Raw genomic sequence first — 25,874 nt, 5'->3', positions numbered from 1 at the left:
TCTATATAAAGTTACATACTAGCTGGTAGTAATTTGTCATGCAAAAGAAAAATGGAAAACACAGAACATTACAGCATCCTTCCTTTGGATGGATAATGTTACTATGAAAAGCTTAAATGATGTAAAGATCCAAACTCTTCTATGTTTGCCACAAACTGGCAAATGTATGAAAATTCAATAAATACTGTGAAAACACTTATTATTGTGATTATTCTTCTTGTGACAAATAACCGCATATACTTCTCCCTACTAATGGCAACAATTAAAAAATTATGCATCAACAATTATTAGACCCAACATTTTTATTAATACTATTTGTAACAATGTAAATACAACATTTGCATTCAATGCAAAGTAATTTTTCTGAACATTGCATCTTAAGTGCAGAATTTACAGATTGCTTAACCACAGTATAAGGCTCTCCGAGAACCTTTAGTTACCCAGTATTCCTTACACTTAACTTTTTTTAATTCAATTTGAAATAAACTAAAATAGCTGAAAAGTGTTAAGACTGGATGGCAATAAATTTGTTGAGTGGGAACTGGGTGGTGTTTAAGAGAACAAGAATTTAAGAATCCACAGAGAACAAACTGTTCAGTTTTCATTTGAAATTTCTCGGAAATCGCAACAAAAACTCTTTAGTGATCAGTATGAAAATTGGAATTCAGATACTTTAATTTAAATACAAATGTGTAACCAATCATTTTATTTAAATACAAAAAATGTGGTGTGTATCTAACTTAAGTAATAACCTTACACAAAATTTCAAATATGCACAATTTACCAGATATTCATCAATACTGAGCAACTATTATTTTGTACAAAACAAAAAAAAATTACTATATGTGAACTAGGAAAGCCTGTAAATCTTAATTATCCTGACCTTGGAACATTTGACTTATTTTTAGTTGTTTAGTATTTCTTGGTTTAGCAGTAGGTGACAGAGGACTAGAAACAGATGATACTTTCAAATCTGATCGATGTGCTGCAGAAGGTTTTGCACGAATATAACTTGAACTGCTTTTAGATCTTGCTTCTAGACTGTTACCAGGTTGTGACTGAGAAAATAATGTTGGGATTTTACTACGGAGTTGATACTCATTTTCAGAACCTTTCACTCTGACAACTTCTCTCATTTCTTTATTTAATCTCTGCTGCAACTCTAAAGCAAACATCCTATCTTGCTCCTCCTGTTGCTGTTTCCTGAAGAATTCCATCTCCTGTTCTTTCAAATTCTGGACATGTAGGGAACTAATATGGATGTTGGGCTGGTCCTGGAAATTGCATTCAAGTGACTGCAATGGTGTTTTCTTATTACTGAAACTGTTCTCTAAATCAGCATCAATCCAAATCTTTCTTTTTAAAGTATTTCCTAGAGGATACTGGTTATTCAAACGGTGTTCTTCTTGTTCTTTGCTTCTCTGAAAGGGGTAGCTTCTACAGCTAAAATGAACATTGGTACTTCCAGATCCATCCATAGGCATAAAAATGCAAGTATTTTTGTCGATGGTTACTCTATTAATTACTTTTGCAAGTTTTCCTAAAATTGCACAGTCATTTATGTTTGAAGAAACTGCAGGGCGATTTATCCCTGAAGTTCCTTCACTATTATTGCCTCCAGAGAAAATTAAGTCCGATGTAGACTCTTCAAGCATTTCTACAGCTTCAGTTTCGGAGAAATCTTGCATTTCATGACAGTTTAAAATTGGCATGTCATTTTCCCATAATACATTTCTGATATTAGCTGAAGTATTTGCCTAGATAAAAGAAAAAAGTAGATAGTTTAATTTCTCACACAGGCAAAAGTAACAAATTTTATCAAAATATTTATAATATGAAGCTTTTAAAAACAAAATAGTTCATGTTGCAACATATGTATTAAGTGCCAGAAAAAGTATGAATATCCAAATATATTTATGCACAACAAGGCACACTGCTTCAAGCTTCTTACAGTTTGTACTGTTTTGGCAAACCATTTTATAACAGAAAGAAAATAATTTTATCTTAAGTTTAAGAGAGAAAAAATATATACATAAAGTAAATAACTTAAATTGGTGGTCTTTTGTATTATAATATTTAGTATACAGTAAAATCTAAATAAAATCAAAATATTTTGTCTCTCTTTCCGGCTAAGCTTCTAACATGTTTTCTTTCTTCACAACATACCAACAGGTAACAAAATGCTGCCGACAGTGGTTTTTTGGTCAGAAAAAATGTCAAGGAATCAAATTCTTCTGGCACCATCTTACATACCATTTCAAACCATATTATTAATAAATTCTGTTTTGTGACTTCTACTGTCTAAAATGAACTCTTCATCTATTCAAGAAGCACATTCAGTTTTGATCATTTTCAAAATGATGATGCCCTAGCTGACTTGAGCTTTTGAGTTTCAACAGTTGCTGCAAAATTACCAAGATAATGCTTTCAATTCTACATTATATATTGCAAAGCTGTTTTAAAACTCTATCCATTTACTATTAACAATCCTGTATATTTAAAATTTTTTATGTGACAATAGTGTTCAACCCATATAGATAAATGAAGCGAAGCAGACAACAGTTATCCAAGCAAACGTCATTTCATTAATTTATATCAATGTTTTATTTAATTGCTTTCACTTTACTCCAATCCTGGTTATATGCCCATAGTGCACAACCCCACCATTCAACACACCAAATGAGTACAGGCAACTTTAAGGATGGCATTGGTTTATAGAGGTTTACACTAGATTTTAAGCAAAACTTTGCCAACAACAGACATAGATGTAACAGTTTTTCTTTTCACAGATAGCGAAGCCTGCCAAAATTCTGTATTAGTACATGCTTAACAAAGAAAAGGACTTTGGTTACAGTGATCTTTGATTACACTGCCAAAGTAACTAGACAAAGAATGGACATCCACATCCCTGTTTCTTTAAACTTAACAATATTGGTCTCAGCTACTTTTCAGACAGCTGCATTGCATTCTGGCCACAGTATACGTCATGTTGGACAATACGAGATTGATTAATTTCTTGTCTATTCTATGTGCACTGACCATGAAACAGCCAACAACCATGTCCCTGTATTATCACTATCATTTCAAACATCAATCTGCATGTATAGCATGACAGACTGACAGCACTTTTAATCTAACTGATTAAAATGTTCTCAATGTGAAACTCAACTACTCAGTTGTTAGTACCTGTAATCTCTAAACTCGCTCTGTCACTGCATGCATGAATGTTCCGTAAGCCATGGAGTGCTGACACATGGGAGCCGACCAATCACCTTGTATTATGCTGCCAGAAAAGTGAGACCATTTTATTCATTAAAAATATGTGGAGTTAACTAATGGAAATGCCGGCATAATTTAAACAGTTATACTATTTCCCATAAAGTTAGTATCACAGTTTCATTAATGGCCTCGAGTTATGAGGATGAAATGGCTGTAACCTCTGACTAGCAACAACAATAATAATACACATAAAATTATATCAACCAATCTATTTCAACCATACGTTCAAATACAGTCATATGAAAAAGTTTGGGAACCCCTCTCAGCCTGAATAATAATTTACTCTACTTTCAACAAAAGAGATAACAGTGGTATGTATTTCATTTTCTAGGAACATCCGAGTACTGGGGTGTTTTCCGAACAAAGATTTTTAGTGAAGCAATATTTAGTTGTATGAAATTAAATCAAATGTGAAAAACTAGCTGTGCAAAAATTTGGGTACCCTTGTAATTTGGCTGATTTGAATGCATGTAACTGCTCAATACTGATTACTTGCAACACAAAATTGTTTGTATTAGCTCGCTAAGCCTTCAACTTCATAGACAGGTGTGTCCAATCCTGAGAAAAGGTATTTAAGGTGGTCAATTGCAAGCTGTGCTTCCCTTTGACTCTCCTCTGAAGAGGGACAGCATGGGATCCTCAAAGCAACTCTCAAAAGATCTGAAAACAAACATTGTTCAGTATCATGGTATAGGGGAAGGTTACAAAAAGCTATCTCAGAGGTTTAAACTGTCAGTTTCAACTGTAAGGAATGTAATCAGGAAATGGAAGGCCACAGGCACAGTTGCTGTTAAACCCAGGTCTGGCAGTCCAAGAAAAATACAGGAGTGGCATATGCGCAGGATTGTGTATGCAAATGCTCATTTAGACAAGTCACATTCATTTTGGAACAAAGTGCTTTGGACTGATGAGACAACAATTGCATTATTTGGTCATAACAAAAAGTGCTTTGTATGGCAGAAGAAGAACACCACATTCCAAGAAAAACACCTGCTACCTACGGTCAAATTTGGTGGAGGTTCCATCATGCTGTGGGGCCTTGTCGCTAGTTCAGGGACTGGGGCCCTTGTTAAAGTCGAGGGTCGGATGAATTCAACCCAATATCAACACATTCTTCAGGATAATGTTCAAGCATCAGTCACAAAGTTGAAGTTACGCAGGGGTTGGATATTCCAACAAGTCAATGACCCAAAACACAGTTCAAAATCTACAAAGGCATTCATGCAGAGGAAGAAGTACAATGTTCTGGAATGGCCGTCACAGTCCCCTGACTTGAATATCATTGAAAATCTATGGGATGATTTGAAGCAGGCTGTCCATGCTCGACAGCCATCAAATTTAACTGAACTGGAGAGATTTTGTATGGAAGAATGGTCAAAAATACCTCCACCCAGAATCCAGACACTCATCAAAGGCTATAGGAGGTGTCTAGAGGCTGTTAGATTTGCAAAAGGAGGCTCAACTAAGCATTGATGTAATATCTCTGTTGGGGTGCCCAAATTTATGCACCTGTCTAATTTTGTTATGCTGCATATTGCATATTTTCTGTTAATCCAATAAATGTAACGTCACTGCTGAAATACTACCGTTTCCATGAGGCATGTCATATATTAAAAGGAAGTTGCTGCTTTGAAAGCTCAGCCAATGATAAACAAAAACCCAAAGAATTAAGAGGGGTTCCCAAACGTTTTTGTATGACTGTAAGGGTCTTGTGGGTATCTTATGTACTTCTTTTTATATATATAATTATATATAAACATTTGCCGGTTATGAATTTAAGTATAGACTTTGCATGTGATTTTTATTGTAAACAGATTGCACTTGAGCTAATCTAGGTTTACAAGAAGACAGAAACACATTTTTAATAATCCAGTTTCACTTTCCAGGAACCAAGATAGAAAAGGATCATCAATTGTGCACTGATAAATGCAATTAAGGAGTATGATGTCTTTAAGGGCAATCCACCTAAAAAAAATTATACAAATTCAGGGCATGGAACCACTTCAAATACTGTTAAATCAACTATGCCGACAGAACACAGGAAGATTGGAAAACAAGGATAGCAAAATTCAGAAAACAATACAGAAAAGGACAAGTCTGAGAAAGACTGATAGGAATGGCACACAAGAATATGTCTCATATATTTGGTTACCTAGTAAAAAAGAAAGGAATTTAAAATAAACCAACCAAATGGGTAAACTTTGATATATTCATTAAACAGCCTGCCTTTGTATTCATATTAACATATTTCTTCATTTGGGTTGTCAAGGATATAACATTAACAAAAATATTTCCTACCATTATAATTCCAGGTTACAGAGCAATAAATGCAATTATAAAACAGTTCTTTAAGGTGTAGGATGCAAGCATATACAGGGATATTTCAAAATGAAGGAGCAGATTTCAAAAATTAATTTCAAATGCAAGCATATACAGGGCTATTCAAAATGAAAGAGCAGATTTCAAAAATTAATTTCAAACAAACTGTATAAGACAGAAACACATTCCGCACATCATTGGATAGAGGAAAGTTCAAAGTTTAAAAATACAACTTCAAGAAGATTCAAATGACTTCATTTTCATGCAAGATGATGGCCCGCCTCATTTCTGCTTGGAGCTCCACCATTACCTGAACAACACCATTCCAGGACGATGGATTGGAAGAGGTGGACAACAAGATCTTGCTCATCGTCTATGGCCTCCCAGGTGTCCATGCCTTATCCCATGCAATTTTTATCTATGGGGTGTGGCAGACGGCTGGAAGGACTACCGAAGACCCAGCAAGCAAGCCCAAGTTGAGAGGTAGAAGACAGTGCTTGATGGGAGGTGTGGAGGAGAGAACTGCATTGATTTATTGTGTTTATGGTGGCTGTTGTGCTTGAAAGACACTGTGAAGAATAAAAAGAACTTCTTCATGCTTTTATCCTGTGTCTGACTATCTGTCTGTTGGGTTTAACGGGGCGACAGCGACCCCTGGTGTTCACATCAGGCGTAGTTGGCAGGATTGTGGCCATCAATTTGGTCAGAAACCTTTTATAATGTGAACGCCAACCCAACAGGCAGCGCTGCAACACAAGGGAGCCAACGGAAAAACCTCACTGTACATCGGTCCGTCATGGGGAAGAAGACGACGAGGCAGATCAGCAAAGCGCCTAGGAAACCCATGTTTGGGATTGTCTGCGTCAGTGAAGAGATGGGAAGAGGTAACTGTCTTCAGGGAAAGAATCTTCCGGATGATAACGTCCATGAAGAGGTATGTGCCAGGGAGGGACTCAAGAATTTTTACGAGTTAATAAACTTTGTCCTGTGCACATACCTCACAGATGAAGACGATCCGGAAGACTGGCAAGGAGCCTGGTACAAACCTGAAGACAAGGAACGCCTCTCTGACAGTCAGCCGAGCGACAAGGAGGGTTTCCTACAGTCTGTCGAAGCAGGACACATGACCTGCCCCGAAGGATTGTGGGAAGGAGAAGGTCAGTGTCATCCTGTCTGTGAGGTCGTCGTTTCCCTGATGGATTCGAATTCCTTGAAGGGGAAGGGGAGGCGAGCGAAGCACCGCCCACAACATACGAAGGTAAAGAGGGATGGGATATGACTGAACAGTACGCCATAAATTAGAACAGGCGGATCGCAGTTGGCCGGTGATGGCACCCCAGAACTCTATTTTTCGAAGCTCCAACTCCCAAGAGTCTATGCAAGTCCCGACGGCACATGCGGAGGGAAATGGCAATGCTTGCTGGCTCACAGCTGGGGGACAGGGCTTATGAAGGTCCAAGCCTGTCACCAGCCGATCAAATTTATGATTTTGACGTGCAGGAGCTGGAGAGGTTGATCCAGCTGGTACAGAACTTTATACAGACGATATCTTCCATGAAGAAGATAACGGAGGAGCTGGAAGTGATGGATGAGACGACAATAAGACCGGTGGAAGACCTGCAGCGACTTGGGCGGGAGCTTCCCCAGTTAATGAATTCAGCGACACAGGTAAGTCAAGCTGGTACCATACATGAAACAGGAACGCAGTGTGAAAGGGCCCAGCGATTGGTCAGTAGAGGGTGCCAAGTAATCTTGTGTCCTACAACTGAGAGGGAGACCATGACCTATTGCCTGGTGGAAGGGTCAGGTAAGTCAGCAGCCGTGTAGTGCTGACATCCGGGTTGTCCCACCCCCTGAGACATCGGCATCTGTCATGCATAAATTGAAAGGGGCACATACTGTAAAAAGTCTCTCTGTTATTCATAGAGAGACCCAGACTGTCAAGAAACTCCAGATAAAAAAGGGGATCCGCAGTGAAAAGCTGGGATCTCCTGACACTACAGAGCCTGGAGCTGCGAGCTCTGTGTGGCTGAAGGACCATCACCGCGTGGGCGGAGAGATGGTCCACCCTCAGCTGCTAAGGGGGCAAAGCAAGCGTTTCCAACCTGTTTTCAGTCTCGCAGGGGGAGACTATCCGGAGGGAGGCAGCTGTGTTATGAATGCCGCCGGCCAGGCCATTTGTGGAGGAATTGTCCACAGAGAACTGGGGAGGTGGATAATCGACAGCCTGTATGCAGTATCTCCCCACAACACTCCTGTGCTTGTTTTATAGGACAAAGCCACGGTCCGGCCATTGCAGACAGTCCCTCCTGGAGAACAACAACCCTCGCTGGACTGGATGCTTCGCCCCACAGTGCTCAGCTGAGGGAGGGGCACTGTGGCGGACGGCCAGCTGCTCAACCCAGCCAGGACACCCAAAGGAGAGAAGGACGGGGGAAGGCAGCAACTGTGGGACACTGCCTCCCGCAAGACGCCAGAAGGCGAGTTCTCTGCAGCATAGCGGTGCCCCAGATTCCCGCAGGGCATCATGGAATCTGTAATTCAGCATCACAGCCCTGCTGAGTACTGTGGGTGCCGCCAGGAGAAGCTGCAGGAAGATCTGGGGATTCGCATTTCCCATATAGCCCAGAAGTACTCCCAAGTCACGGATCAGAAGCCCCAAAGTACTTCCAGGCTGAAAAGAAACCTCAAGTCCTCCATCTGACCCGGAATTGCTGGCAAGTCACAGGGATGGAAGAACAGAAGCACTTCTGGGTCAAGGACTATATAAAGGACTACTGAAGACCCAGCAAGAAAGCCGGAGTTGGGATGTAGAAGATAGAGCTTGCTGGGAGGTGTGGAGGAGAGAATTGCATTGATTTATTGTTTATTTATTGTGTTTATGGTGGCTGTGGTACTTGAAAGGCACTATGAAGAAGGAAATGAAGAAGAACTTCTTTGTACTTTTATCCTGTGTCTGCGTATCTGTCTGTTGGGTTTAACGGGGTGAAAGCAAACCTTGGTGTTCACAGAGGTACATTAAAGAAAGAGTGTTTGTTCCACCTATGCTCGCTAATCTTCAAGATTTGCGACATCAAATTGGGGAAGCTGTGAATTCAGTAACTAGGGACCAGTTGACTCGTGTGTGGCAAGAAATGGTCTACTGTTTTGATGTTTGTTGCGCTACACGTGGTGCCCATGTTGAGTGCATGCAACCTCAAGGACCATAAGTGATGTGCGGAATGTGTTTTTGTCTTATACAGTTTGTTTGAAATAAATTTTAAAATCTGCTCTTTCATTTGAATAGCCCTGTAAAATATGTCTGCATATACTACATATTACAATACAATAAATTTGAAAATCCATTGTGAAGGAAAAAAGGTACAGGCAGAAGCAGTGCTCCAATTAAAAAAACTGTATTAAAATTAATTTTTTCAATTAAGGACTTCAAAAGAGAGCGATAAACAATTCAAAAATGGTGGGAACAAATCATTTGGGAAAACAAAAAGATGGCACAGACATAACTAACAGACTGCCGATACCATCTATAGTAAGCTAACTTTGAGCAGCAGCACATGCATTGGTTAGGAGAGGAAGCGGTGCTGCTGCAAAATCAATACTATGGAAAAGGACTAATAATCAATCAATACGTTTAGCTATATTGATATTTTTCTCACTACTAGTGGTAATAATAGTGTCCATGTTTGTGATGTTGCTAATAAAATCTAATGTTAAGCTATCAATTTATTACAATAAAATTTTAAAATCTTTTTCACATTTTGAAAATACTCTTTTCTATAAGATTTTTTTAATGTCCATTAAACAAAAATGTAATTTATATATGCATAAAACGAAACCACTAAGGCAAACAAGGTTACCCCGATATTTATTATAGTAAATGCTAATTTAATTTGACAACAATCTGCTTAGTATCTTTTCTTTGGGGATAATGAAATGTGGCAGCACTGCAAAACAGTTTTTAAGCTATGCCCATAACCCAGTAATTTATGATCATATAAAATATTATGTCCATCTGCTCACTTCGCAACAGCTGTCATTTGCTGCACTTTCTATAAGGTGTGTCTTGTAAATACCAAGGCATTTCATTTGGATTCTGCATCATAACCACAGGTTGAGATCTGTGATTTTTTGTTTACGCTTCCAATAACCATTTGCCTTGTTTGGAATTTTCCCATCATTATACCAAACCCTATGCTGAACATGTTCCAGAATTTTCAAAAGAATCACAGGGTCAAATTCATTTTAAGAGCAAGCATTAGAGCTGCTTAATTACACTAACAGGAATTATATGAAGGATAATCTTGTTCTGTTTCCACACGATAATAAATTACATTTTTTGAATAGGCAACATGGGCATACAGCCAAAATTATGGATTGGAAACTAGAAGGTAGTGCATTTGGGGTATTGTATTGAGCCATGAATGCTACATACAATACAATATTATACTGATGCATAGTTCATCATAGCAAAGGATCATCTCTCTATTATAAAAGGAAATCCTGGAAAGCAAAGCACAAGCAAGGCTACGATACGTGATCCTCTCGGAAGACATTTTAAAAACCCGCGAGACCAAAGAGACTTGCCACGGTGCAAGACATGCCCTACTTACAAGATAAGACCACGGGAAGAAAAAAAAATCAGTAGTGTAAAGGCAGTCACGCAGCACACACAGCTCCATGGCTCTCAGTGCATATAAAGTGTATAAGGTCAATACGGTAGAAATGAAACGTCAACAACTAAACGAAGAAGAAAAGTGCAGAGAAAAGGGACCCAAAAGCGGTGGAGAGAAAAAAATGCTAAAAAAAAACCCCAATAACCTAGGTGCAAATTTAGAAAATAAGGAAAGTGATAATCAGCCCGGAACAAGTGGAACTGAAAACAAACCACGTCCAATAGGGCTCAGAATTAAAAGATTAGAACTTCATAAACGGAAGCAGCATTATACGTCCTGTAAGAAAGAGATTTAACCACGCCCGGGCCGGAAATAAAGGACAATTATTGTTTTTACAACGTCACGCGAGATAAGTCATGGAGCCATCATTTAAAACAAGTCCACAGACATCTAACTAAGCAGTTGTTGGATTGCTTTTGGCAGACATGCATCATGTGCTCCCTGCTCTTAAAACAATGACATGCGACAAGCAGAACAGGCATCTCGCCAGCAGGTTGAAGCCTTTTTTGTTTTAAGTGACTGATAGGTCCGATTGAGGGGGGCAGAGTACAGCACGGAAGACTGATAGCGGGGTACTGATTGATGCGGTAAGGGGGAGGTGAGGTCGGAGAGGGTGCTAGACAGTTGTGTTTGGGGTTACGAGGTCGGCGATTTTTCAAGTAAAACTTTTGTGACACTATTGCGTCAGTCGCAAAGATAGTAAAGATCTCATTAGCACAAACAAAAGGTAATTAATCATCAGAGCCAGGTGTAATTGAAAAAATAGCAGGACAAAGCAAGGTCGTCCCGCAATAGTTAAAGCAACGACAAGTTTAATTTCAAAGAATACACAATTCGGTTTGGTGTATATTTATGATGACGGAGAAGCGATGTAAATTTTAACAGGCGACAAGAAAAGTGATGTAAATATTCCGCGAATAACATTAGACACCAAAGGAGATTGTGATATGCCATTCATATTAAAATGTTTCCAGTTTACCGTGAGAATAGCTTTTGCTATGACAATTAACAAATCACAGGGACAACCATTAGAAAACATCGGATTATTTATTAGAGAAACAGAAACAATATTCACTCACGGGCGATTATACATTGCGTTGTCACAATGTATCTCCAAAAAACGGATTCAAAATTCTATGCGATCTTGAAGAAAAGGTAATTACAAATATTTTTTTAATAAACCTTTAAAGTAAAAAGTGCAACTAATGAAACAAACAATTCCAAAGAAAATAAAAAGCTTTTAAAATTGTATATCCGATTAACCAAACAGCGGCATTGTGGCGCAGTGGGCAGCGCTGCTACCTCGAAGTTAGGAGACCTGGGTTTGCTTCCCTGGTCCTCCCTGCATGGAGTGTGCATGTTCTCCCCATGTCTGCGTGGCTTTCCTCCGGGTGCTTCTTCCCAAAGTCCAAAGACAGGCAGGTTGGGTGGATTAACGATTCTAAATTGTCCCTAGTGTATGCAAGCCCTGTGATAGGCTAATGCCCTGCTCGGGATTTGTTTCCTGCCTTGCGCCCTGGCTGGGATTGGCTCCAGCAGACCCCAGTGACCCTGTAGTTAGGATATAGCAGGTTGGATGATGGATGGATGGATGGATTAACCAAACACAGGGGTTGGCAAGCGAAGTGAGCAGGGGGCAGAGCCCCCTAGTCTTTTAAAATATTAAACATTCCAATTCCAATCTGCAGTATATTTTAACATGTTATTCCCTGTTTCACAGAAATTAATGCTGAATTCCCTATAAGGAAAAATGTGTTAAGTATTTGAATCAACACATTTAGAGATTAATTTCAATTATCTCAGCACATACAAAACACATAATAAGGGTACATAGTCTAAACTAAGTAGGACTGGGGAGCCCTGAAGTCTGCAGTACTGCTATTAATATTTTAAATTAAAAACTTAATTCTTAAAATACTGTGTAAATGCATAAATCTTTCTCTAAAACTTGCTGTGTTACCTGGCTCCACCCCAAAATTTCAGAAGACTATGGCTGTCAGTTATAGAGATATTGGTCAAATGGGTGCATCAGAAGTACAGTACTATGAAACTAAGTAAGTGTTTATGTATACAATACTATCAAGGTTTTTTTTTTTAACAAAAGGCTAATATTATTGGCAGGCAGTGTGCTGTAATGGTGGGTGTATGTGGTTTAAATCCTTCTGCAAACAATGTGAGACCATGAGCAAGTCAATTCACCTGCCTGTGCTCCAACTGGAAAAACAAAAGAACTGTAACAAATTGTATCTCAAATGTTGTAAAACGACCTTGGATAAAGCCACTATTTAAACAGTAACTAGTAATAATATTATTAGGATAAAGAGCTAGAAGGTTGGGAGAGTGACTTCCCTTAATGTTTTATGGACCACAACTGAAGAGCAGAGGTGGGCGGGAGGGAGGCTAGTTTTCAGTGGCCTGACCTGGGGCTTGAGGTTGATGGAGCATAATGAATAACTAAGATGAGAGCCAGTACTATGAGTATCAGTAGTCAACAGTAAAAACCATGCTTGCTAATCACTGAGCCCTGCTGAACTTTCTCTTTTCATTTCACAACTTGATCATGCTTCTTTACTTCTGTTCAGGATACCCACCACACCACACTTCATCAGTTGTCCTTCCACCCTACTGGTTAGTGGTGCCTGTGGTGAGGCCCGTCAATCATTTCTGAAGCATCTCTCATTTGCATAAAGCACCCTACGTTAGCATAATAAATACCAAAAAAAAGACATTTTGGCTAATTATCTTTTTTCATAAGTTACCAAATTTCAATCAAACCCATCAAGACATTTGAGATTTCAGTTCATTTACTTTTTCTACTGGGGGGAGGGGTTACCCCTAATACCCCCGATATATATCGAAATGTCCTTTTCTACCACATGTCTACTGACCTAGTGTTTCTGTTCTTGTGTAAGTGAGTCAAGCCAGTCAGTCAACTTTGCATTGTATATATACATTCTTGGGATTGCATAAGTATTGTCATTTTCATGTGTAATAAGTGGTATGTGGTGCTATGCTGATTTTAAATAAATAATTGCTCCAATCAGGCTCGGGTGTGCACAAGCATTATGGTTAGGGGTACCTGGCTGATTGCGTTTGCACATGCAAATGCAAGCATCAGTAAGGAGGCTTCATTATTGCCTCGGAGGGATTGGAGCACTACATCTGTGCCTAATATAAAGCCAAATAAAAGAGGAGCCTACACAGTAGGAGGAGGCAGATATGAAAAGACAAATGGAGGTTAAAGGATGGAGAAAAAGGCAGGAACAGGAGAGAGGAGGCAGGCAGCCAGGAGGAGAGCCCCTAGGGGAGAGTGATGCTGACACTCAGGAGAAGAGAACATGGCCACTCCAGCTGAGTAGTCAGGTGTAGATGGAGTGACCCAGAGCTTGCTCCAGCATAAGTCCAGGGAGAATCGTTGGGAAAAAGATGGAGCAAGGTGAGGCTCAGATTGGGAGTCCTGCTGGGATCCATGGACAGCAGGGACCTAGGCATGGAAATGAAGGTTAGCTGTGCCTGTCGGTTGGACGTCTCCACTGCTGCGAGGGCCCATGCTTGGAAAGCAAAAGAAGACGTTGGTTTCAAAGGGATGTACCACTGACTGAAATTTTAAGAAAGGTTTCCTGCAATGGAATTTTAACCTTGTTTTTATGGTTTTATTTATTTGGCTTGTTTAAACCTCTACAATTATTTTAGACTTTTAATGGATTATTTATTTATGGAAGGTTTAGCACACTGCACTGATTTGAATACTAACTTTTTTTTTTTTTTTTTAAATTGTTTTTTAACAAAGCACTAATCACATTTGGCACCTATCCCTTGGCTGGACATGTGGGTCCTCATTTGTCCAGCTCATCTCAGTTACGACTATCAGCAGTGGCTGGTTCAAGAGGCTCCCTATAGATAATACAAGGAAGAGTGAAGCTGACCCAGACCATCACATCATGATATACATGTGATATTTTCTCTAGAAATGATTAAACTTTCATACACTATCAAAATATGTTTAGCACTACTGTGTTCTGAAATACTACTAAAAGGTTCATTTTAATTAACTATTGGTGGGGAGACATCCTGTGATGCTTTGTATCCCCTTGCCATTTTTTTAAATTAGCATTCATTTCTTTTGCTTGTAGTGTTTGTTTTTTCAACCAAATATTAATTTTTTCTTGCCAGGCAGAGAGCAAACCATACACTTGATTTTAACCCGACAATTGCAGATTTCATATCAAGCTATAATGTAGTCAAAACCAAAATAAACCCAACACTTGACTTAAATGTGCATAGATTATTTGGTATAGGAATCTTTCCAGCAGAAGGATAGCAGCAGGATTGCAGTATGCTTCCACATTCCTACAGAAGATTCCATGCAAACAGTAGTACTGCCTCATTGAAAACCTTAACATTAAGAAAAAAACCAAACAAAATAAAACATATCCTGATAATTTCTTCACTTCATCAATTTTCCCCTAATTTCAAGTGTGGAATATGACTACCAGTACATAACACTCCACAGATTATGTGGGGTCTTTAACAAACCATGTTTTTAATAGCCTTATCTGAACATGTCATCTGCGCTGTTCAAAGGTGGTATAGAGATTAATGCTGTCTACTGTACGTTTGTACTAGCCATCTTCATTCCAAAACAGCAGGCTACTTTTAAATTAGTTACTTCCAGAAAAGTTTAGATATATTCCAATAAAGATATATTCCAATAAAGATTAAATAATTTACCTTCTTTACGGACTTCTTTGCACTTCTGCTGGTCTCTGGATGCACTGCAGAACTTGAAGAAAGCAACGGCAAAGGAGATAAGTACCTAGAAATTAGAAAAGCTAAGTGTAAATTAATAGGCTGATATCAAACTGTTAAGCACATTTCTTGAGTTGCAAAATGAATGATAATTATGATACAAAATTGACTACAGTGAGTAAGTAAATATAAATAGAGTAAATATACAGACTCACTAGTAAAAACATTTAACTGCAGATACTAAACATAATTTACTAGCTGAATTCTGAAGTACTCTGTAGCTCTGGCAAATTAAATCCAAAAACTAAACTCAAGCATAAGGTTGTTATATGAAGAAACTTACTTTTCAATATGTCCAGATTTCTTTCTCTTTTTTCCAGTTGAGTATGATCTTGCACTATCCTGTCTTGAAGACACAGAGCTTATATGCTAAATAAAAACAAATTAATAAAAAAGCATTATTTTAGAAATACGTAGTCCTCATTTTCATAGCGCAAAAATTAAGAATTAGAAGATAAATAATATTTAAAGCCTAAAAAATCCATATTACTAAACGAGAATGGTAAACCGGATATGGACGCAGGGTCGTGCCCGTGGACGCAAAAGACGTAGTGCGCATGCGCCACACAAAGCCCTCCTCCAACGAAATGAGGCAACGCGCCCCTAGCACACAAAAAAAAGGAGTCAGACGCAAGCGCCACACGCAGCCCATGCGCCCCCAGCACACAAACAAAAGGACATAGCACACGAAACGGGACGCACACAAAAAAGAGGATTCAGACCCATGACACACAAACCCCCCCCCTCCACTAACAGAAATAAAAAATGAGGCAACGCGCCCCAAGCACACAAAAAAAAAGGAGTCAAAGGACATAGCACACGAAATGGGACGCACACAAAAAAGAGGATTCAGACCCACGACACACAAACCCCCCCTCCACTAACAGAAATAAAAAATGAGGCAACGCGCCCCTAGCAGACAAAAAAAAGGAGTCAGACGCAAGCGCCACACAGAGCCCATAGATTCAGACCCACGACACACAAACCCCCCCTCCACTAACAGAAATAAAAAATGAGGCAACGCGCCGCTAGCACACAAAAAAAAAAAGGAGTCAGATGCAAGCGCCACACAAAGCCCATAGCACACAAAACGGGACACACACAAAAAAGAGGATTCAGACCCACGACACACAAAGCCCCCCTCCACTAACAGAAATAAAAAATGAGGCAACGCGCCCCTAGCACACAAAAAAAAGGAGTCAGACGCCAGCGCAACACAAACATACGGAGTCCACACACTGACGCCAGCGCAACACAAACATACGGAGTCCACACACTAACATAAATAATAAATGAGACACAAAGCACCCCTCCACTAACAGAAATAAGAAATGAGGCAACGCGCCCCTTGCACACAAAAAAAAAAAAGGAGTCAGACGCAACCGCCACACAAAACCCATAGCCCTCCAAACGGGACAGACTACGGAGTCCACACACTAACATAAATAAGAAATGAAACACAAAACACACCTCCACTAACAGAAATAAGAAATGAGGCAACGTGCCCATATCACACACAAAAGAGGAGTCAGACACACAGTGAAACGGAACAGACTACAGACTCCACACACGGTCGAACACTCGAGATCATACAGAAACCCCACACATACGGACAACACACACGGGTACAAAACGATACGGCTCGAGTAACGGGACCACAAACACGAACCCGCATGAAAAAAAACAATAAACGTCGGCGCCTACAACGCGCTTCTAAAACCGCGGAAGAAAAAATGTCTCGGCTCCAAAAACGCAAAGCTCGACTAACACAGTTACAGAAACGAGCCCGAATGGACAGATACAATGAACGTAGACGCATGCAGTGCGCGTCTCAAAGTGCTGAAGCGAAGCAGGCACGGGTTCAAAAGGAAGGAGCTCGAGTCACAGAGATACAAAAACTGGAGCGACGGGAAAATATAAATGAACGCAGACGTCTACAACGCGCGTCTGAAATGCCGGAAAACAAGCAGGCAAGGCTCCAAAAAGACAGAGCTCGACTGACCGGGATACAAAAACGGGACAGGCTCAATAAAAACAATGAACGCCGGCGACTACAACGGGCGTCTCGCACAACACAAGCAAAGCGATTACAGCTCCAACACAACACATCCCAAATGCTGGACATACAACAACGCGCCTCTGAAACGGCACAACCAAAACATAAACGTCAAAGACATGAACAACAAACACCTGCTAAACGATTCCGCCAGTTGGCTGACAACGCGTTCAATAATGAGTCCACTATTCATGAAAATTCATTGGGATTAATGAATGTCATTTGCAATCATTGTCATTCACTTAACTTCCCTGAAGAAACGACTGGCAATACAACTAATGAGTTTACACGTTGTTGTCAAAAGGGTCAAGTTAGACTGCCTCCTTTACATTCATATCCTCAATATCTACGGAAGCCTCTAACTAACGATGTACCTGAAAGTGAAAACTTTATGAACTGCATTAGATCCTACAATAGTTCATTTGCTTTTGCATCTACCGGAGTAAATATCAGGCCACCAAAAAGCAATGGCCCATACTGCTTTCGCGTATGTGGACAAATACTACATCGCATTCGAACAGTGCACCCTGAAACATATCAAGAACGCAAATTTGCACAAATCTACATCTTAGATCCAGATGACGCAATCTATCAACGAATGAACCATTAAACCTGCATTTGCCATGACCAACAACAAATCACAAGGACAAACCATGGACAAGGTTGGCATCTACCTCTCTGAGCCCGTATTTGGACATGGACAGCTTTATGTAGCCTTCTCACGAGTTCGACGTTCATCTGACGTTAAAGTTATAAATGATCCATGCCAAGGAAAACTCATTCGAGGACAAGACACCATCTTTACTACTAATGTTGTGTACAAGGCAATTTTCAAATAAATCTTTACAATGTGCCATGCGGTTTATTCTTTGCTTCCTATATGCGTAATCTACACCTTCCCACTATGCTATGTCTCATACATACATCACGCTATTTGGAATTACCCAACACCAGGGGTTGGCGAGCGAAGCGAGCAGGGGGCAGAGCCCCCTAGTTAATACTAAACCACAAACATTAATACAGTGATCCCTCGCTATATCGCGCTTCGCCTTTCGCGGCTTCACTCCATCGCGGATTTTATATGTAAGCATATTTAAATATACATCGCGGATTTTTTGCTGGTTCGCGGATTTCTGCGGACAATGGGTCTTTTAATTTCTGGTACATGCTTCCTCAGTTGGTTTGCCCAGTTGATTTCATACAAGGGACACTATTGGCAGATGGCTGAGAAGCTACCTAGCTTACTTTTCTCTTTCTCTCTCTTGCGCTGACTATCTGTGATCCTGACGTAGGGGGATTGAGCAGGGGGGCTGTTCGCACACCTAGACGATACGGACGCTCGTCTAAAAATGCTGAAAGATTATCTTCACGTTGGCTACCTTCTGTGCAGCTGATTAGTGAAGCGACATGCACGGTGCTTCGCATACTTAAAAGCTCGAAGGGCACGTATTGATTTTTGCATGTTTGTTTTTCTCCGTCTCTCTCTATCTCTCTCTCTCTCCCTGCTCCTGACGGAGGGGGTATGAGCTGCCGCCTTCAACAGCTTTGTGCCGCGGTGCTTCGCATACTTAAAAGCTAAACAGCCCTATTGATTTGTTTGCTCTATCTATGTGACATTCTGTGCTCCTGACAAGCACTCCTTTCAAGAGGAAGATATGTTTGCATTCTTTTAATTGTGAGATGGAACTGTCATCTCTGTCTTGTCATGGAGCACAGTTTAAACTTTTGAAAAAGAGACAAATGTTTGTTTGCAGTGTTTGAATAACGTTCCTGTCTCTCTACAACCTCCTGTGTTTCTGTGCAAATCTGTGACCCAAGCATGACAATATAAAAATAACCATATAAACATATGGTTTCTACTTCGCGGATTTTCTTATTTCGCGGGTGGCTCTGGAACGCAACCCCCGCGATGGAGGAGGGATTACTGTACACACAAATGTTCCTGACTGAGTGTGTGAAGTGACTAACTGACAAGAAATTCTTGGCTATTTGCATAGAACTTAAGAAAAAAAAGTTTTCATTGACAGATCAATCTCTTTAAACTTATATAGTTACTAGCATGCAAAACTATACAAATAAAATGAAAGACCTTTAAGCAAAGAAATATGATAATCTATATTGTTCAACATCAAAAAACAGTCTTTTTCAGCATACCCAATCTTTAATGTCGATAATTTTTTTCAGAGAAATCATTTTAACACCGCATTTCTTCAAAGTAAGAAACTTTATCAGTATATTATATATCCACTCACAGGACTCTTACTATGAGTCTATGTAAAACTGCATATTTACTTTCACTATTCACAATAAATTTCTTCGCTCGTTCAGAAAATGCTACAGCCATGTTTTGATTCCAAATTTTGATTATGTATGGGTAAGGATTGCCAACAAAGCTTTTTCTCACACTTCTTTTGTGGAACTGCAATTCTTTGTTATCTTATGAATAAAGTTAAAAAAAAAAAAAAAAAAGATTGATGATGTAAAAACTGAAAGAATGATTTATAATAACGGTTCTCCATGACTAAACTACAAGATGTATGCTATATTGCAAATCTAGTGTACAATACAGGAGATGCATATATATATTTTTTAAACATATACATAAGCATATTTACATATACACAAATATATAGCTTATATATGTAAATACCTGAAATCCAAATACAATAGAACCTGTTCATGACCACACGCTCTAGTGGCGAACAAAAACACTGGCGGCCAGTTTCCCTACACGTGTTCATACACACCAATGACTTCCCATTCTCCGTTGCCCATTTTCTTTTGTTTGCGTATACAGGACCTAACAAAGCAGCTGATGTTGCAAAAGGAGTTATAATGTTAACCAAGCAGAGGCCTCAATTGCTGGAAGAGGTGGAAAAGGAGGTGGAAAAACTGTTGCTAGTGTGGTTGAACGAGAAGCAACTTGCAGGGGAGAGCTTAAGCGAGACGATCATATGCGAGAAAGCCAGGAAGATTCATGGCGATTTGCTGAAAAAAAATCCTTCTTCGAGTGGCGAAGGTGAAGAATTTAAAGCCAGTAGAGGATGATTTAAAAAGTTTTGCAAGAAAAGTGGCATTTAATTTTTTTCCCTGTGCTTAAAACTCATAAAAAAGTGTTTAGAGCGAGTGGTTCATAAGGCTATAGCGCGAACTCTTACAATGTTAGTTTTCTCAGTGTTATTCACTGTTTTTACATTTAGTTTACTATTACACTGTGCATTCTATGGTAGAATTAACTATTTTTGTGCTTAAAAAAATATATATTTACATACAGTTCGTACTGTCTGGAACGGATTAATTGTATTTACATACAATCTTATGGGGAAATTACGTTCGGGTCGGGACGAAATCAGGTCGTGTCCAGAGTTCTGGAACGAATTACGGTTGTGACCAGAGGTACAACTGTATTAGAACATTAGAAAAATTTAGAAAAGAACAATTTACCCCAAAAAAGTTCTGTAGTCCTATTCACTTAATTCCCCCAAAATAACTTCAGGCTAGTTTTGAAGTCCTACTTGTCCACCACACTACTAAATTATCCCATGGATCTCTGCATGAAGAAAAGCTTTGTGATGTCTGTGCAAAATTTATGCTCAACAAGTTTCCATGTGTGTCCTATGTTCTTGTTGAATTATTTTTAAAATAACATTCTCAATCCACAGAACTAACTTCCTTCATTATTGTAAACACTTCAATTATTACATCTCAGGCTTCTTTTTCTTAAAATGAAAAAGAACAGCTCTTTCCTACAGCCCTGGAATCAGCCTAGTCGCTTTTCTCTGGACTTTTTCTTGCACGGCTAGGTCTTTTTTTTTTTTAGCCTGGAGACCAAAACTGTATGCAGTTCTCCTTATGAAGCCTCATGATTGTGTTATAAAACGTGTGCGTAACCTCCTTTGACTTGTACTTTAAACATTTTATATAACCCAACGTTCTGTTAGCCTACTGGCTTCTGAAAACTGGAAATTGAAAGTGACAAGTCCACGATGATTCCTAAACTCTTCTCATAAGGTGTCCTTTCAATTTTCAGACCTCATAATGTGTATTCAGATCCAATGTTTATTTCCTACACGTAATACTTTAAAATTTTATATAAATTAAATTCATCTGCCACAAATCTACAGATACTAGATATTCTGACAATCTACCTAGCCTGATATCATCTACAAACTTAAATAGCTTGTTATTTATATTCCTATCCAAATCATCTACATATATTAAAAATAGCAGCAGCTGTAGCATTGACCCTGATGGACACCACTCTTCACCCAATTCTGCTAAAGTTCCTCGTACCATAACTATCTGCTTCCTGTGTTTTAGTTAATTCTGCACCAATCTAGACACTGCACCCTGAACTCCCACTTCTTGTGGTTTGATGCCTAACCTCTCACATGGTATCTTATATGTTATCTGAAAGTCAAGATAAAAATCATATGCACTACTCTGCTCATATCCTTTACTTGGTATCTTACAGAAAACTACCTAGATTTACCTGTGATGAACATTGATCTTACTGGCTTATAGTTACTAGGATCTAAAGAATCACCCTTTTTAAATAATGTGAAAATATTTTGCCACTTTACAGTCCTTCGGAACTTCCACGGTGCCATCCAAAAAATGAGTCCAAGGTTCATATATGTATTCACAAAACTCCTTAGGCACTCAAGTATAAATACCACCTAGTCCGGGTGATTTGTTTGATTTCAGTTTGTTTAATCAAAGCACTAATTCTTTTTCTACAATTTCCAAATCACTCCGTGCCTTCTTACTAGTTCCCATTAACAACTTTAGAGCACTTTCCATTTCACAGTCTCTATATTTTAATTCCCTTTTACTATTTCTTACACACTTCACTGCCTCCCTGCGTGTTTTTTTTTTATTACTAAAATACTGAAATAATCTCTTTAGGTCATCTTTTGCCTTATCTGCAATAATACTGCTTAATTTACTGCTTAAAATCAATACTAAAAATACCACAATATCAGTAGTTACATGAATTAAGAAATACCAAAATTATTCAGGTTATTTTCAATTACACAAACTCTATAAAGCTGCTTTTGTACCCACATACAATATATTTCAAATCAATCACTTTGTTTGCTCTCTGGCATTTGCTGTTGTGACACTTGTGCTTGCATTAGCTTATGAGAAAATAATACAGTGGAACCTCGGGTCACGACCGTAATTCGTTCCAAAACTCTGGTCGCAACCCGATTTGGTCGTGACCTGAAGTCATTTCCCCCATAGAATTGTATGTAAATACAATTAATACGTTCAGGACCATACGAGCTGTATGTAAATATATATATATTTTTTAAAGATTTGTAAGCACAAAAATAGTTAATTATACCATAGAATTCACAGTGTAATAGTAAACTAAATGTTTACTTACTTCTTCTGGTCACTCCAGCTCCTTGATCGCTCAGCTGGAGCGACCGCTTCCTTCTGCCCCACCGAGTGTCAGCCAAAACACCCCTGCTCGCGCTCTCTCTCTCTCGTTCGCGCTTGCTGCACATTGAATGCACAGGGAGAGACTGAACACGTGCAGAAATCATCGGCGCGTATGAACCGGAAGGGAAACTGGCTTGTTCGTCACCCGAGTGTGTGGTCATGAACAGATGCAAAAGTTTGGCAAACCTTTTGGTCGTAACCCGATTTGTATGTGGTCCGAGACGTTCGTGACCCGAGGTTCCACTGTACCTGGTTAATAGAACTTACTGAAGAGTAAAAACTCATGAAAATGTCTGGTTATTTTAATTACTAATTTCTTTCACTTATTTATTAATTTATTTTATTTTAATTAATAATTTAATTTTCAATATCACTACCACCTTTTTTGACTTTATAAAATTTTACAAGTAACTTTATGAAATCAAACTTGTCAACTGAAGATTAATCCATTATTTCAGAACCCTATAAAACAGAATTTGTTCCGTTTTTTTTTTTTTCTTTTCCAAGCTCCTTCACATATATAACCATACTTTGTTACTGGTTATCCCTTGTGGACTGGTGCAGAATTTGTCACTGAACCAGACTGGCAATAACTGCCCATAACTGAAGACTGCATCCCATTTGTTCCCATGCCATTCACATGTGTTGTATGTGCTTTCACTATATTTGTCATATTTGATTTTTCACTCAAATAAACACTTCTTTGGCGCTCAAAGTCCAAACAACAATTCAAACTTATTGCTTGTGGATATCTTTTCAGAAATGAAGTACAGTGTTTTAGAAGCCCCGATAACTGTGTCTCAGTGATTATGAAAATGGATTGATGGTGGACAGATAACTGTAGCCATGTCAATTGCATTCAGAGGATAACTGTGAAGCCTCTATTGTTTTATCAAAGCCACATGTGGTGCTGTATTAACACTAGAATCCTTGAAACCTATGAAAAAGTCGTAATCCCAGGCGACCTTAAATTCCTTTGCACCTCCTCATCAGTGTCTTTGTCTTGCAAATGTGTCAATCAGCACAAGCAGCCTGCTATACCATCCTCCCCCACTGACGCAGCTGAAGTTCTCCCAGCTCAAACCTCTTTATCTGGGTGTGAGATGCCTGGAGTTGTATATGGTAAATAATACATCATTATTTGGAATACATACATTTCATGTGTGTTCCATGTCTACAATGATCTGTTTAAATGTAGGATGACAGGAAATGCGAGGCAAGAAATACTGAACACATACCTAAAACAGAAACTTTTCCCATGTTATAGTAATAATGACTTTAGTCCAAATATCAAATAAATGTGCGCTTTTATTCAAGAATATAACCAAAGGGAAAAAAATCATTCAATTTACATGTTGATGTCAATGAGTTAAAAACCTAAGCTCAAATGTCAATTGACAGAAAGCTGATATGTCTTCTTGTATGATGCAGAGGTAAAAACTGCTGCCTTAAAACCAAAATGTTGCGGGTTCGAATCCAGATGCTCCTCGTTTTGAGTAGTGAGCTGCTATTACTATAAAATAATAAAAACATACATTTGATTTGAGTGTGAGTCTAACACCCAGTGTAAATTTTGACTACTTGTAAAAAGTTAGTGCCTTTTATTTTATTATTCAGTTTATTCTGTATAGATGTTATATATATATATGTAAAGAAGTGAGATGATGATTAATGAGCAGCAGTATGGTTTCATGCCAAGAAAGAGCACCACAGATGTGATGTTTGCTCTGAAGATGTTGATGGAGAAGTATAGAGAAGGCCAGAAGGAGTTGCATTGCATCTTTGTGGACCTGGAGAAAGCATGTGACAGGGTGCCTCGAGAAGAGCTGTGGTACTGTATGAGGATGTCTGGAGCGGCAGAAGTACGCAAGAGCTGTACAGGATATGTATGACCCTGGAGAGGTGGAGATATGCTCTGGATAGGAGAGGAATGAAGGTCAGTAGGAACAAGACAGAATATGCGTGTGTAAATGAGAGGGAGGTCAATGGAATGGTGAGGATGTAGGGAGTACAGTTGGCGAAGGTGGATGAGTTTAAATACTAGGGATCAACAGTACAGAGTAATGGGGATTGTGGAAGAGAGGTGAAAAAGAGAATGCTGGCAGAGTGGATGTTATATGGGTTGGAGACGGTGGCACTGACCAGAAAGCAGGAGACAGAACTGGAGGTAGCAGAGTTAATGATGTTAAGATTTGTATTGGGTGTGACGAGGATGAATAGGATTAGAAATGAGTACATTAGAGGGTCAGCTCAAGTTGGATGGTTGGGAGACAAAGTCAGAGAGGCAAAATTGTGTTGGTTTGGACATGTGCAGAGGAGAGATGCCGAGTATATTGGGAGAAAGATTATAAGGATAGAGCTGCCAGGTAAGAGTAAAAGAGGAAGGCCTAAGAGGAGGTTTATGGATGTAGTGAGAGAGGACATGCAGGTGATGATGGGTGTAATAGAGCAAGATGCAGAGGACAGGAAGATATGGAAAAAGATGATCCGCTGTGGCAAACCCTAACGGAAGCAGCTGAAAGAAGAAGAAGATTCACTTTATTCTGTCACTGACGTTCACGTGGTACAACAAACTTGGCTCTCCCTCTCTGAGTTGATGGCGTTTATCTCCATACTTTTCACAAGAGCAGCGATGACCACAGTGGATGCTGTGGTTGATGCCTGCTCAGAAGTATTTGTTGTAACGGCAATCAAAGATACAATGCCCCGTGACCGCTATCAGACTATCATGCGAAATTTGTGCTTTCACAGCAAACACACCCGTGAAGAACATGTGGAAAAAAAAGCAGATTTGTTGCGATTTCCGATATCTGACAACGTTTTGTTGACAACTGTGTTTTGAGTTACAACCCAGGGAAAAGACTTTCCGAGACTGTGGTCATAAAGCTTATGGAGCTGTTTCTGGACAAAGGCAGAACCATAAAAACAGACAGCTTCTTCACAGCACTTCCTCTGGCTAACAGACTGTCGCAATGCAACACAATTCAGATCGGGGAGAGCTTGAACATGAGAGAATAAAAGTGAATAATAAAACAAAACATTAACTTTTACAAGTACAATAAATTTTCACTGGCTGTTACAGCCCCAAATTAATCAAATGTATGTTTTTATTCTATAATAGTAATAATAGCTGCTCACCACTCAAAATAGTTAATGCATGAAGGACCCAAGTTCGAACCCGCAACCTCTCAACTTGGGGACAGCAGTTCTTACCTCTACACCAGCCAAGCATATATGTGTGTGTGTGTGTGTGTGTGTCATACCCTATCCCAATTTGTTTTACTTTG

At 39.3% G+C, this 25,874-nt stretch overlaps 1 protein-coding gene across 2 annotated transcripts in view; it reads right to left on the bottom strand.

Annotated features, from left to right (window-relative positions):
- Nucleotides 1–565: 565 nt before the first annotated feature.
- rnf168 (ring finger protein 168) overlaps nucleotides 566–25,874 on the bottom strand; it is a 39,096-nt gene continuing 13,787 nt past the window's right edge. For both annotated transcript variants that reach the window (XM_028825709.2, XM_028825708.2), the window contains exons 5-7: nucleotides 15,364–15,449; nucleotides 15,003–15,087; nucleotides 566–1,757 (exon numbers count right to left, since the gene is read on the bottom strand). In XM_028825709.2, coding sequence (XP_028681542.1) covers nucleotides 870–1,757; nucleotides 15,003–15,087; nucleotides 15,364–15,449 — 1,059 coding nt within the window. In that variant the 3' untranslated portion in view covers nucleotides 566–869. The remainder of the gene's footprint in view (nucleotides 1,758–15,002; nucleotides 15,088–15,363; nucleotides 15,450–25,874) is intronic.

This window comes from Erpetoichthys calabaricus, chromosome 2 (assembly GCF_900747795.2).
Source record: "Erpetoichthys calabaricus chromosome 2, fErpCal1.3, whole genome shotgun sequence".
Classification (NCBI taxonomy): domain Eukaryota; kingdom Metazoa; phylum Chordata; class Cladistia; order Polypteriformes; family Polypteridae; genus Erpetoichthys; species Erpetoichthys calabaricus.
Note: the sequence above shows the minus strand (reverse complement) of the source record. Positions and strands in the feature narration are given on the sequence as shown.